The 12,917-nt window shown below is 52.3% G+C and overlaps 1 protein-coding gene across 10 annotated transcripts in view; it reads right to left on the minus strand.

Annotated features, from left to right (window-relative positions):
- The window catches only part of LOC105934395 (unconventional myosin-VI), a 51,182-nt gene that overhangs the window by 25,592 nt on the left and 12,673 nt on the right, over positions 1-12,917 (minus strand). For all 10 annotated transcript variants that reach the window (XM_012874346.3, XM_021322440.2, XM_021322438.2 and 7 more), the window contains exons 5-22: positions 12,212-12,341; positions 12,025-12,130; positions 11,842-11,897; positions 11,667-11,764; positions 10,623-10,787; positions 8,503-8,583; positions 6,806-6,986; positions 5,185-5,329; positions 4,926-5,083; positions 4,566-4,657; positions 4,372-4,444; positions 3,691-3,818; positions 3,347-3,442; positions 2,417-2,587; positions 1,783-1,821; positions 1,609-1,702; positions 744-874; positions 414-491 (exon numbers count right to left, since the gene is read on the minus strand). In XM_012874346.3, coding sequence (XP_012729800.2) covers positions 414-491; positions 744-874; positions 1,609-1,702; positions 1,783-1,821; positions 2,417-2,587; positions 3,347-3,442; positions 3,691-3,818; positions 4,372-4,444; positions 4,566-4,657; positions 4,926-5,083; positions 5,185-5,329; positions 6,806-6,986; positions 8,503-8,583; positions 10,623-10,787; positions 11,667-11,764; positions 11,842-11,897; positions 12,025-12,130; positions 12,212-12,341 — 2,022 coding nt within the window. The remainder of the gene's footprint in view (positions 1-413; positions 492-743; positions 875-1,608; positions 1,703-1,782; positions 1,822-2,416; positions 2,588-3,346; positions 3,443-3,690; positions 3,819-4,371; positions 4,445-4,565; positions 4,658-4,925; positions 5,084-5,184; positions 5,330-6,805; positions 6,987-8,502; positions 8,584-10,622; positions 10,788-11,666; positions 11,765-11,841; positions 11,898-12,024; positions 12,131-12,211; positions 12,342-12,917) is intronic.

A 12,917-nucleotide genomic window follows, 5' to 3' on the forward strand; every position in this document is an offset into this window, starting at 1 on the left:
GGTTTTATTTACGAGGGTCTGGTTTAAAACTATACATTAGAATGTTACATTACAGTTAATTAATTCCAGTCAACAATGTAAATTCATCCTGGATGTTTCAGCTTTCAACAGAAACACCTGAAGGCATTCAGAGTTTTGCTTGAATAAAAGCCGCCGACCTTCCCAAGATGGCCGCCCCAGATCCCGTCAGCCTGTAGGCTGTAGTCTAGTCTCTATAAGGTCTGTGGCAGAACCAGCTGGTTCCTTCACACCTGGCCTGAAGGCCAAAGGTTTCTCCATTTTAATGTTTTTATGTGAAACTTATTATTCCGGTTCTGCCATAAAGCTCCTCTGGGTTAAAACTCTGGTTCTGAATGTTTCTTTTCCAGACCCGGCTGAAGTTCTGGCCCGGTACCGAGCAGCGAGAGCCTCACCTTTCCAGGGCGGAAGAAGACTTTGGTGAGGCCGAACTTGTAGTCGTTCTCGTTGAGTCCCAGAGCCTTGAACAGGGCCTGCAGAACAAACAGAGGTTCTGACCGAGCTGAACCGGGCCCGGTTCTGCCGCACAGACCAGCAGAACAAACACAGAGGTTCTGACCAGGCTGAACCGGGCCCGGTTTTGCCGCACAGACCAGCAGAACAAACACAGAGGTTCTGACCGATCTGAACCGGGCCCGGTTTTGCCGCACAGACCAGCAGAACAAACACAGAGGTTCTGACCAATCTGAACCGGGCCCGGTTCTGGCGCACAGACCAGAACTCACCTTGCAGAAGAGCCGCGGGTCGAGCCGGGTCAGTTTGGGCGGCATGTACTTCTGGTACATGTTGTAGAGTTCATGGAAAGGAGCTCTGGAGGGGAAGCCGCCCTGCATCAGGTCCAGAACCGACACCATTCCTGCAGAACCCCACAAGAAGAACTTTAAGAACCCGGATCAGAACAACCCGACCAAGGATTACAGAACCTTTACAGACGTTTGGGTTCAGAGACGCAGGAATAAAACGTCTCTTTCTTCTCCTTCAGTGAAACCGACCCAAACCTGCTGGTTCTGCAGAACATGAGCTTCGGCCCATTTCCCTTCTCTGAGGGGTCCAGGTGGGAGAACGGACCGGTTCTGACCGGTTCTGACTGCTTGGTTTCACTCAGCGGTCTCAGTGGGCTGACCCGCTGTTCCTCCAACCGGACCGCCCAGCTCTGCTAACGAGCTCAGGCAGAACCCGACCCACAGGCAGAACCCGACCGGACCCGCGGGCAGAACCCGAGCCTCACTGGTGTTCTCTGGACTCCAGGGACAGAACCTGGCAGATGTGAGGAGGTCCAACACCTGAAGCAGAACCCCAAACCCGGCCCGGCGGTTCTGAACTCCTCCCCTCATCTCTAAAGGCTGGACCTCCTACAGACGGAGCAGCTCAGATCCAGGCCTCCTGGTTCTTCAGAACAAACCGACCCGGTTTGGTCGGGACCAGCGGCTCTGGTACCAAACGGAACCAACAACAGGAGGCCAGAACGGTTCTGGGTTCTCCTTCCTCTGCAGGAGGTGCTGAGACCTGCTGATAGTCGGCCGCTTGGGTCCGGACCGGTTCTGGTCAGAGGTTAGGGTTCTAGAACGTTTCAGAGGAGGCGGTTCTGACCCGAACACTGCAGCTGCGAGAGGATCTGCGCTCCTTCAAACTGGTGGCTGACCATCTTCAGGTTGGGTTTGATGCAGCGGATGAAGCTGGAGCCCTGAAGGAGAACCGGGACGAGGAGAACCGGGTCAGAACAGGCGGGACAACCAGAACCAGAACCACCAGAACCGTACTGACCGTGCTGCGGAGCTTGTCCAGGAGAATGTTCAGCTGCGTCTGCAGGAACAAACGGAACATTTTACCACAATGGGCTGAGACTGGACCACCAGAACCAGAACCAGAACCATGTTTGACCTGTCCTGTCTAATGTGTTAATTGTTGACTTAATGCTAAAAGCAGGTTTATTTTCACCAGTGGAGCCTTCCTGCTTTCTCCATAGAGCTCTGCTTGATTTATAAATGCAGGAAGAATTTATTCTAATTTATTCTGGGAATATTTCATGTTCAATGGAACAAAGGAGACAAAATGCTAAAAATGGAGAAAAAGAGAAAGAGGAGAGAGCGAGGAGTTGTAGTTAATTCAGGTAAACGATGTTATTAACGTTGTTCCCTGCATGAGCATTTATCAATAAAGTTTTATATTTAAGTTTTATATTTATTGCCTGTGTGCAGCGTTTGCTGTGCTGATCTTCACAGAACAGACAGAGTCGTTAAACCTGAAATAAAAGCGTTTAATTGCTCAGTGATGGTCTAAAGCCTACAGCGTCTCTGAGGTCTGCTGGTCTGTGGGGGAGCTGCAGTCCTCCTGCTGCTCACTAAAGCAGAGGCGCGGTGCAGAGCGTGAGCGCCCCCTAGCTGTCAGCGTGCCTCACCTTGAACTTGTTCCCCACGCTGATGAAGCTCAGCTTGCCGGCTTTCTGCTTGACGTCGCGGCTGCTGGACGAATTCTCAAAGAGTCGGCGGACGAAGGCGTCTTTGGACTCGCTCACCAGACTCTCCAGAGACATGTGCAGCGCGTCGTTGTTCTTCTCCACGAACTTGGTCTGAGATGGGAGACGAGGTCAGAGGTCAGCGCTGCCTGGGCCGCACAACCCGCCATTTTGGCTCTGAGAGGCACAACGGTTCTGCATCAGCTGCTGAGCTCAGACTGGTTCTGCCCGACACAATCTCTGAAAGACGGCTGGGCAGGGTACCCTGAATGCACCGTACCCCGAACGCAGCACAGCACCCTGAACGCACCGTACCCCGAACGCAGCACAGCACCCTGAACGCACCGTACCCCGAACGCAGCACAGCACCCTGAACGCAGCACAGCACAGCACCCTGAACGCACAGTACCCTGAACGCAGCGCACCCTGAACGCAACGCACCCTGAACGCAACGCACCCTGAACGCAGCGCACCCTGAACGCAGCGCACCCTGAACGCAACGCACCCTGAACGCAGCGCACCCTGAATGCAACGCACCCTGAACGCAGCGCACCCTGAACGCAGCGCACCCTGAACGCAACGCACCCTGAATGCAACGCACCCTGAATGCAACGCACCCTGAACGCAACGCACCCTGAATGCAGCGCACCACCCTGAATGCAGCGCATCACCCTGAACGCAACGCACCACCCTGAACGCAGCGCACCCTGAATGCAGCACAACCCGCCATTTTGGCTCTGAGAGGCACAACGGTCCTGCATCAGCTGCTGAGCTCAGACTGGTTCTGCCCGACACACACTCTGAAAGACGGCTGGGCAGAGTACCCTGAATGCACCGGGGCACCCTGAACGCAGCGCAGCACCCTGAACGCACCGTCTCGTAGCACACGGCTCCAGCGAAGTGTCGGATGATGAAGCCTTCGTCGTCCCTCACGTTGCGGTGGACGGCCAGCTTGGACTTCCTGGGGACCTGGAGGACGAGAGAGACGTTTTCCTGAGGACACAAACACCTGGACTACAAAGCTGAGGAAATTATTACAGCTCTTTTATCTATTTAATACTTCCTGATCCTGATTAATTGTTCTGTTTGATGAAAGGAGCTGATTTCAGCAGTCAGCCCAGGATCTAGTTGCTGTTTTCTAGCGTAGAAATGTTTCATAGAAGTTTTGTGCAGGCTCCCTGCAGCCTGGCAGTCAGCACGCAGGGCAAAGAACTCACGGTGAGGCGGAAATGGTTCTTGTGCTTGCTGTGAACCGTGTCGGTGAAGTGCTGGTCGCTGGGCTGAGGCAGACGGTTCTCCTCGTCCAGGATGTCCAGGATGCCCAGAACCTTGGCCTCCACCAGGTCTGCAGAGAGGAAGAGGTGTTAGCGGAACCGCTGGTCCGGTTAGGCCCACATGGGAGAGACCAGCGGACCTTCAGCCTGAGGAGCAGCCGGCTCCGTCTCCACAGACGAGATGAACTGGCTGATCTACAGAAGATCCACACAGCCGACTCCAACAGAACCAACAGAACCACACACATCTGGACCCGGCTCCTCGTCACAATAAAAAGGTTCCTCCAGAACCGGCAGAACCCTCCTTGTTCCTAATCCAATCATCAGGAGGAGGTTCTGCCGGCTTTCTCAGAGACGGGCCTGACCAGAACCGGTTAAACCCGGTTCTATAGTCTGAGCTCTTCTAAACGGCCGCAGGTCTGCGTGGCATTTGGACTTTAGTCTTAGAACCACCAGAACCCTTCCTCCCAACGACCCGAGCACGGCGCCGTGGTACTGAGACAGAACCTGGGATCTAAACCTGGCTCCACGGGCCGGTGTGTGTTTTTAACCAGAACCTGGGTGTGGGGAGAACCAGGAGGAAGGAACCGGATCAGAACCGGGCGTTCTGGCTGCGCTGCCTACCTATGCAGTCCTGGTTGTCGACGTAATGGACCTCGTTGACGCCGAGCCCCTCCTTGTGGTACAGTTCCTGCTCCTGCAAAGCAAACCAGACGTTCCCGGTGAGAAACCTGCAGCACCACCACGGTTCTGCTGTCCCCGGGCCGAGCCCAGACAGAACCGGACCAGAACCGGGAGGACCTGACGCTGCTGCTCACCTCCTTCAGGATGCGCTCGTTGAAGAACTGCTGCAGCTTCTCGTTGCAATAGTTGATGCAGAACTGCTCAAAGCTGTTGTGCTCAAAGTATTCTGGAAAAGAGAAGCGGCACAACATCTACACCTGCTCCGACAACAGGTGACATAACAGGTGACACATCAGGTGACATAACAGGTGAAACAACAGGTGACACATCAGGTGACACATCAGGTGAAACATCAGGTGAAACAGGTGAAACAACAGGTGAAACAACAGGTGAAACAACAGGTGAAACAACAGGTGAAACAACAGGTGAAACAACAGGTGACACATCAGGTGAAACAACAGGTGAAACAACAGGTAAAACAACAGGTGACTGACCGAAGCCGGCGATGTCCAGGACGCCGATGAAGTTGGCCGAGGAGTCGAAGGGGAAGCACTGGTTGACCCGCGTCACCACGTGGTCAAAGAGCCGGCTGTAGGTGGCCTTAGCCAGCGCGTCCCGGGCGTTGTTGGCCTGCTCCACCTTCAGCGGCACTCTGGGGGGGGAGAGAGAGGCTGTTAAGAGAGGGGCAGGGCCCCGGCCTCACCTGAACAGGTGAGCCACAGCGGCACAGGTGAGCGTGTCTAGAGGCCTTACTTGATGGCGGTCCCTCTGGCGCCCCCTGCTGACGTCAGCATGACCCTGGTGGTGAGGCTGACTCGCAGGTCGTCCTCCTCCAGGCCCAGCAGCTCAGCGCAGTGCTCCAGCGTCTGACTGGACTGGTTCCTGATGGTGCAGCCGCCTGCAAGACGAGGGAAAGGGCTAAAACACACTTTAGATTTGCTACGACATTTTTATTATTTCCATTATTTCCCTTTTGTCTGGTCTAAAATTAAATCCCATCTTAGAAGCAAACGGGTCGTTTTTCCCGGCTGTCAACATGCTGATTTTCCTTCATGTCACCGATTATAGAGTTAAATCACATTCTGCTGCGCCGCTCTAAACATATTTGGTCACATGGTGCCAATAAATAATATCTGCTGCAACAGTGCACCAACGGGTCGATGGCGGGCCTAAAAGCAGAAAACTGCTTCATTAGCAGTAAATGTGGTTGATGGAAGAACCCAGTGTGGCTTTTATCCTCCGATAATAAAATAAACGGAGCTGTTGGAGGCGGAGCAGCTAGGAAACTTTGTTTTATCACAAGGAGGGAAATGATCACATTCTCCTTGGATCAAAAGACGCAGGAACTGAATAAAAAATCTTTACATGCATTCCTTTATCTTTTCAAGCCTTTTGTTAGTTTGTGTTCAGTCTGGGAGATTAACGGCCTTCCTGGGAAATCCTGCAAGAGAATCAGACTAAATAAAGGAAGCAATAAAAGTATTTTGTTGAGGAATTTCATCCTCCTTGTCTGGACTTTAAAGGATAAATAATAATCTGGGAGATTATTGCAAAAAAAAAAAAAAAACTCCTCAGCTCTGAATACTGATCAGCTGATGAATGCTGCTGCTCCACCTGGAGGAACCAGGAGGAGGAACCTGGAGGAACCTGGAGGAGGAACCAGGAGGAACCTGGAGGAGGAACCTGGAGGAGGAACCTGGAGGAGGAACCTGGAGGAACCTGGAGGAGGAACCTGGAGGAACCAGGAGGAGGAACCAGGAGGAGGAACCAGGAGGAGGAACCTGGAGGAGGAACCTGGAGGAACCAGGAGGAGGAACCAGGAGGAGGAACCAGGAGGAGGAACCAGGAGGAGGAACCTGGAGGAGGAACCAGGAGGAACATGGAGGAGGAACCAGGAGGAGGAACCAGGAGGAGGAACCTGGAGGAACCGGGGGTTGAGCATGGCCTGAGACTGCCCCCTGCTGGTGACAGCACCCATCAGCTGCTCTCAGATTACGCCACAGCAGCTGGAAAGTCTCGGTCCAGATGACCCGGTTCTGCTGAGCTACTTACTGATGCGACTTCACACCTAAACCATCTATAAACCTGCCTGGGCTGCATAATTTCCCCAGAACCGGTCCATCAGAACCGCCCTCCAGGACCAGGGTTCCAATGCACACATTTAAAGAACCAAGAAGGTTCTGGACAAACCCAACTTCACCGGATCAGGAATCGTATGTGGTGAAAAGCACAGCAAGCCGTCCTCCTGCTGATCAGCTGCGGTTCTGGTTCTCCTCCAGAAACATCTGGCCAGCTGATCAGCTGCGGTTCTGGTTCTCCTCCAGAAACATCTGGCCAGCTGTAGGGCTCAGATCAAAGGTCACCTGCAGCTCACCTGAGGTGCTCCCCGCCTCCTCGAAGTCGATGTTGCCCAGGTGCAGAACTCCAGCCACGACCCGGAACAGGTCCAGCTTCTCCGTGTCGCCCAGGCCGATCTTCTTCATGGCCACCGACATCCTGGTGAAGTCGCCGTGGTCGTCGAGCAGCGGGTCCTTCAACGGGCCGAACTTGGCGTGCTGCAGAACCAGAACAGACGGGTTCAGACCGGGCCTGAGCTGGACGCCGCCGGCCTGCAGGGGGCGCCGTCTCACTGCCATCAGCAGGAGAACCCAATCAGCTGAAGACGGTTCTGCTGGGGAACCTAGGAGCTCCGGTTCTGATGCCTCAGCAACGCCACCAGGATCACCTGACCCCCCAACGCTGGGGACTCCAGTCCGGTTCTGTTGGGCCCACAGTGGAAGGAGCAGCTGGACCGGAGGTTCTCCTCCCAGCCCAGAAACTGGGAGACTGGCACCGAGGTCCAATCAGAACACGGTTCCTAGAGTGGAACCAGGGACACATTTCTGCACCAGAACCAATCTGGCTGTTTCAGACGCCGTGCAGCTGGTTCTGGTTCTGCTCAGCAGGAGTTAAATGCCTTTAACGACTTTGCTAATTAACAGCAGCGAGCTGCAGGAACTGAACAAAGGCGTCCAGGCGGGAGCCTGAGCATAATTAACCGAGCCTGAAAGCAGAACCCGTCTCACACGGCGGCGCCGCTGCAGCTCTGAGCCAGGCTGCTAATTAAAATGTTTGATTGCAAACATCTAAATGAGGAGATTACTCATGCAGAGCTGCTCCGCACAGAAACCAGAGCTTCCATCTGGATCAGTCGGCCCGTCAGTTCTGTCCAGGTTCTGACCCGCGTTAAAAGCACGGCGGGTTTCCTCTGAGCTGCAGCAGAATGAGGCGTCTCCACAGGATGCCTGACTGCAGGACCAGGAGCGACCAGGAGGCTCTGACTGCAGGCGGTACCGAGCTGCAGTCTGACCCGGGTCAGCACATCGGTCCAGTAATCATCATGGAGCGGTTTACCTCCAGAACCGGGCAGGAACCGGGAACTTGACCTCAGAGCAGCTCAGAAGTTTCTCTACACCTGCTGGCCGGGCCTGGTACTGCTGAGCCTGAAGGTCTCAGCTTTCCCAGGTGTTCCTGCTGACCCAGATGTTAGAAACAAACCAGAACTTCCTGAAGACCCAGAAGACACCTCCTGGTACCGAACCGGATTTCTAAAAACTGCAGCTGGACCCAGAGGAAAGGCCCGTAGAACCAGAACACCGTTCATCTTTTCTGGAGGTCCGTCTTGTGTCTCCAAGTCATCCGACGCCATCTTGGATCTCGGTTCAGTTGGGTTTTCCACACAGAACCGGGCCCAGAGGGGTCAATCGGTTCTGTTGGACCGCCAGTTTTTAAAGCCTTTAATGGGTCAGAACAACAGATTCAATTCCCCTCAGCCCGACCCACTAAGAACCAACACCACGGTACCAGGAGGCTCTTGACCCGAGAGATCCGCTCAGGACCAACAGAACCAGAATCTTTCACATCTGTCCGTATTTAATCAGAAAACGCCCCAGCTCATGTTCCACGTAGAACGCTTAGAACGTCCAAATGCATGTTTCTAAGTGGTTCTGTTGTGGTGTACCGGTCTGATTACAGGACGAGCAGCGGGTCGGTTCTGGTTCTGGAGCAGCGGTCAGCTTTGGGCTGAATTACCTCAGAGCTCTTGCGGTTCTGCAGGATCTGCTGATCCGTGTCTTTGGTGGCGAAGAAGCGAGTGCATCCTCGGTTCAGGTACTGCAGGAGAAGCAGAGAGACGTTCAGGAGAACTGGACCAGAACCGGACCAGAACAGAACCGGCCCGTCTCTAGACGCTGATCTAAAAGATTTGGAGAAACATTTTATTCTTCCTGTGATTGAAGCAACAAACCGAGAAACTTCAGCAACACTTTGAACTTTAACTCACATTAAAACTATTTTTTCCAGTGGGGGAAAGCCGAGAAACCGCTTTCTGACCGATCATGTGATCATGTGACCGGTCACATGACCAGTGACTGGTCATGTGACCGGTCATGTGACTGGTCATGGCAGAGAGGAGGAGGACTCTGTCCTTCTTTAGAAGCACAAAGCCATAAAACGACCTTCAAGTTAAACGTTCTCATTAAATATAAATAAATCATTTAAATGTTTAATTATATTTAAGTGTGTAAATGATGTGATTTTACGGTTTTATTCTAGCAGCTTCTGCGTTGAACAGATGATCTGCTGCCAAGGCGTTAACCTTCAGAGAGCAGCAGGAAACCACAGGCAGACCTTCTGACCTGTGAGGCGCGTTAACTGAGCCTCCATGAGAACTTCTGCTGCAGATCAGCGTTGCTCCTCGTTAAGCCGTGCGGCGCGTTGCTCCTCGTTAAGCCGTGCGGCGCGTTGCTCCTCGTTAAGCCGTGCGACGTGTTGCTCCTCGTTAAGCTCGTCATGTCCGCTTCAGAAGGGCCACGAAGCGAGCAGAGAAAACATCTGAGAGGGTCCAGAAGTGATCAGAGCTTTATCAAAGCTGGAAGGATGGTGGAGAGCCGCGGCCTTTGAGGAACTAAAGGCTGAATGATGGTGATCAGCGATGAACAGCAGCGGAGCTCCATCCAGGTTTTATAGGAGCATCTCCACACGGACGATGTGAAGGAACCTGAGGGACTGAAGACTGAGCTACAGGAGGTCCACCCAGATGTTAGAGACAGTGTGACCTTTATTTTTGGTCAGGCAGGGAATTTTATTGGGGCTTCCCAGCAGGAACCGGTTCCAGTAGTTCATTCAAAGAGCCGACTCTCTGAGAATCACATTCATACACCGTGAAACATGAAATCCCTTCCAGTTCATACTTAATGTTAGCCATGTTGGAATCTAGTGACATTTTAACTGGTTTTCCAGCCTAACGTCTCCAGATGTTGTTCTGATCAGCAGTGGATCTGTCGGCGCCTCTTTCTTTGTTTCACCTTAACTTTGATTCTTCATTCCTTTCCTTCATGGTCTCCTCATCTCCTCCATCCTAGCTGCTCTCCTTTATGCCTCCCACCATCATCCAGGCTGCTGGAGCGATGATGAGCAGCAGAGGAACTCTGCAGGTTTACAGTCGATGGGTCCAGATTAATCAGAACCAACTGGGTCAGGATCCGGCTCCTTTAGCAATTCCTCATCACAATCTTTTCCTTTCTGATCCAAACTCTGTGAAACTGATGCTGCTAACGGACCTCAGAGCCGCATCAGCGCTCCCTTTGCCTCTGCTGCCCCCTGCTGGCCGGGATGGGAACGCTGCAGGCTGCCGCTCCCAGCTCACAGAGCCGGGCCGTAACCGTCTGAGGTTTCTGTAGGTTCTGTAGGTTCTGTGGTGTTCTGAACAGCGTGAGGACCGGGGCCACGGACCGGGTCAGACGCTAATCTGGACTCTGATGCGTCTGATCGACCAATCAGAGGAAGAAACCTGCGGCCATGACTGGTGCTTGCAGGGTGGAGGTCACACCAGCACCAGAACCCGGGGGAAGAGTTTTAAAGTTTTGTGTTTTGCTATCTGGAAACTTTCAGAAAAATTATTTTAACTTCATTATTTTAAAGGCTGAGATTCTCAGGCATTGACAACGTTTTTCACAGCTAGCCGTTCAGATTTACCATCACAGCATTTAGATTTTCTGGACCCAAAATGAGGAAGAGAACTTCCAGTGCAACAGAACTGCAGAACTCCAGGCCCGTCAGTTTTATGGTCGGTGTAGAAACGGCTCCTTCCTGCTACCTGAGGCCTCACAGAAGCTAAAGCAGACCAACAGAACATCATCAGACGTCGGTACCCTGAATGTGTCCGGGGAGCTGAGGTGGAACTTCTGGCGGATGTCCTCCGGCGCTCCGGCACACAGGCGGTAGAAGATGTGGTAGTTCCTCTCCTCGCAGCTCTGCCTGCAGATCCTTGATTTCTCTAAGAGGTAGTGGGACACAAACCCGCCGACGACTGCATTCTGGTGTAAGACAGGAAGAGGACACAGGTTATGAGCCACAAGGTGCTCCTTCAGTCAGGAGCCAGAATTCAGCTGCAGTTCACTGATCGTAGTCAGAGACCAGAAACAGAGCTGAGAGGAGCTTAAAGCAACAACTGGAGGTAAAGTGGGACGACTCCTAGAACGATGGTGATAAATAACCCTAAAGATGACGAGGGAACCAATCACTGAGCTTGGAGGAACTGCAGAACACGCTGGGACTTAAAAGCCAAATATTTAATGTCTTCATCTGTCACTTTATTTCAGTTACATGTGTGTTGATGAGGTAATTACCCTGCAGGCATGTGAGAAAATGGTTGAAATTTAAGCCAAAATCAGAACCTCTTAATAATGCTAACAATAATGCTAATAATAATAATGCTAACAACAACAATAATAATAATAATAATAATAATAATAATAATAATAATAATAATAATAATAATAACAATAATAATAATAATAATAATAATAATAATAATAATAATAATAATGATAATAATAATAATAATGTTGCTGGATAAACGGACCGGGTCCTAACCCTAACCAAGGTGGTGAATGTTGAAGCAACGAGCCTTGTGGCATCACAGAGGAAATCTAGTTAAATGTTTAGAAAACTAGTTTATTTGGTTTCTTTCTTGACTGAAGCAACAATGCACAGAAATAATGAAAGAATATTCATCAAATAGCAAAACCAGCCAAGCACAAACTGTACAGCAGGACGTCTGCAGACCGTTTGGACCCAGCGCTGCTGGTTCTGTTCTCAGGGGAACGGTCCATTAATGTCTTATAGCAGAATCTGGACCTAGAACAGCGGCGCTTATCAGGCCTGGTTTATTCTGATAAAACAGAGCAGATCACCTTCTCGTTGAAGTGGATCTCCACAAACTTGCCAAAGCGACTGCTGTTGTTGTTGCGGACGGTTTTGGCGTTGCCAAAAGCCTCCAGCAGGGGGTTGGCTGCAGGAAGCAGAGACTCCAGTTCAGACATTTTAACTCCTCGCCGTTTCCTTTCAGCGCTGACGCACAAACATTACCTTCCACTATCCTCTCGTCTATGTCCTGGCCCGTCCCGTAGGACGTCGTCAGGTATCTGGAATGTGGACCACAACACATTTCAGCAGGATTACGGGGAGAACCAGAACCAAACAGCCACCAGCCACCAGGAGCAGCTCATCCAGCCCTGGATGTGCGCCTGGAGGCGCTGCTGCTCCACTTACCTCAGCACAAACTTGGTGTTCTCCGTCTTGCCAGCCCCAGACTCTCCAGAGACGATGATGGACTGGCTCATCTTCAGGACCTTCATGTCCCGGTACGCCTTGTCAGCTGCAGAGCGACACATGAAGCAGGCAGATTAATCTTCTGGGCCTCCTGAACAGGGTGGGACCAGGAGGTAAAGGAGCTCACCGATGGCGTAGACGTGCGGCGGCAGCGTCCCCAGCGACCGGCCCTGGTACTTCTTGATGGTCTCGGCTGAGTAAAGCTTTGGGATGTCGTAGTACGGGTTGACCGCGATCAGGATGTTGGCCACGTACGTCTGAGGAGAAGACAACAGAAAACCTTCAGGCCTAAACTGAATCATCTGCTAGAAGCTGAAATGAATCCTGCCAGGAAAACTGTAGCACCCCCCAGCGCCACTAGATGGCAGCGTGCAGCCGGCCTGCAGCTGGTACTTCCTGGACTAACTAGAGGAGGCCTGAGGCCTGCAGGCTGCAGAAGTGGACTTGGTGAGGAGCTGCTGGACGTTGCTCAGGTCCAGAGAAACGTCCTGCTCTGCACGGCTGCAGCTGATCATGAGCAGAAGGAGCACCGACCACTGAACGGTCGCTCAGCGCCACACGCTGCTGAATGACGGCGGTTTGCTGCCAAGCTGCAAGCAGCTACAAGCAGTCAATCTCAGCATTTATCATCTGACAGGAATGTAGCAGCAAAATGAGCCGAGGGACCTTCATCAATATAACCCAGGATGCACAGAAGCATCTTCTCACCGAGCGTCTCAGGGGACGGCGGGGCTGGAGGAGAGAAGCCTCCTGTGGGTGAGTCAACTCTGAGGTCACCTCCTTCCTCACTCCTGCACCAGTAAAGACCTCTGCTGGTAATTCTCTGTTTAGGT

This window comes from Fundulus heteroclitus, unplaced genomic scaffold, assembly GCF_011125445.2.
Source record: "Fundulus heteroclitus isolate FHET01 unplaced genomic scaffold, MU-UCD_Fhet_4.1 scaffold_36, whole genome shotgun sequence".
Taxonomy (NCBI): Eukaryota; Metazoa; Chordata; class Actinopteri; order Cyprinodontiformes; family Fundulidae; genus Fundulus; species Fundulus heteroclitus.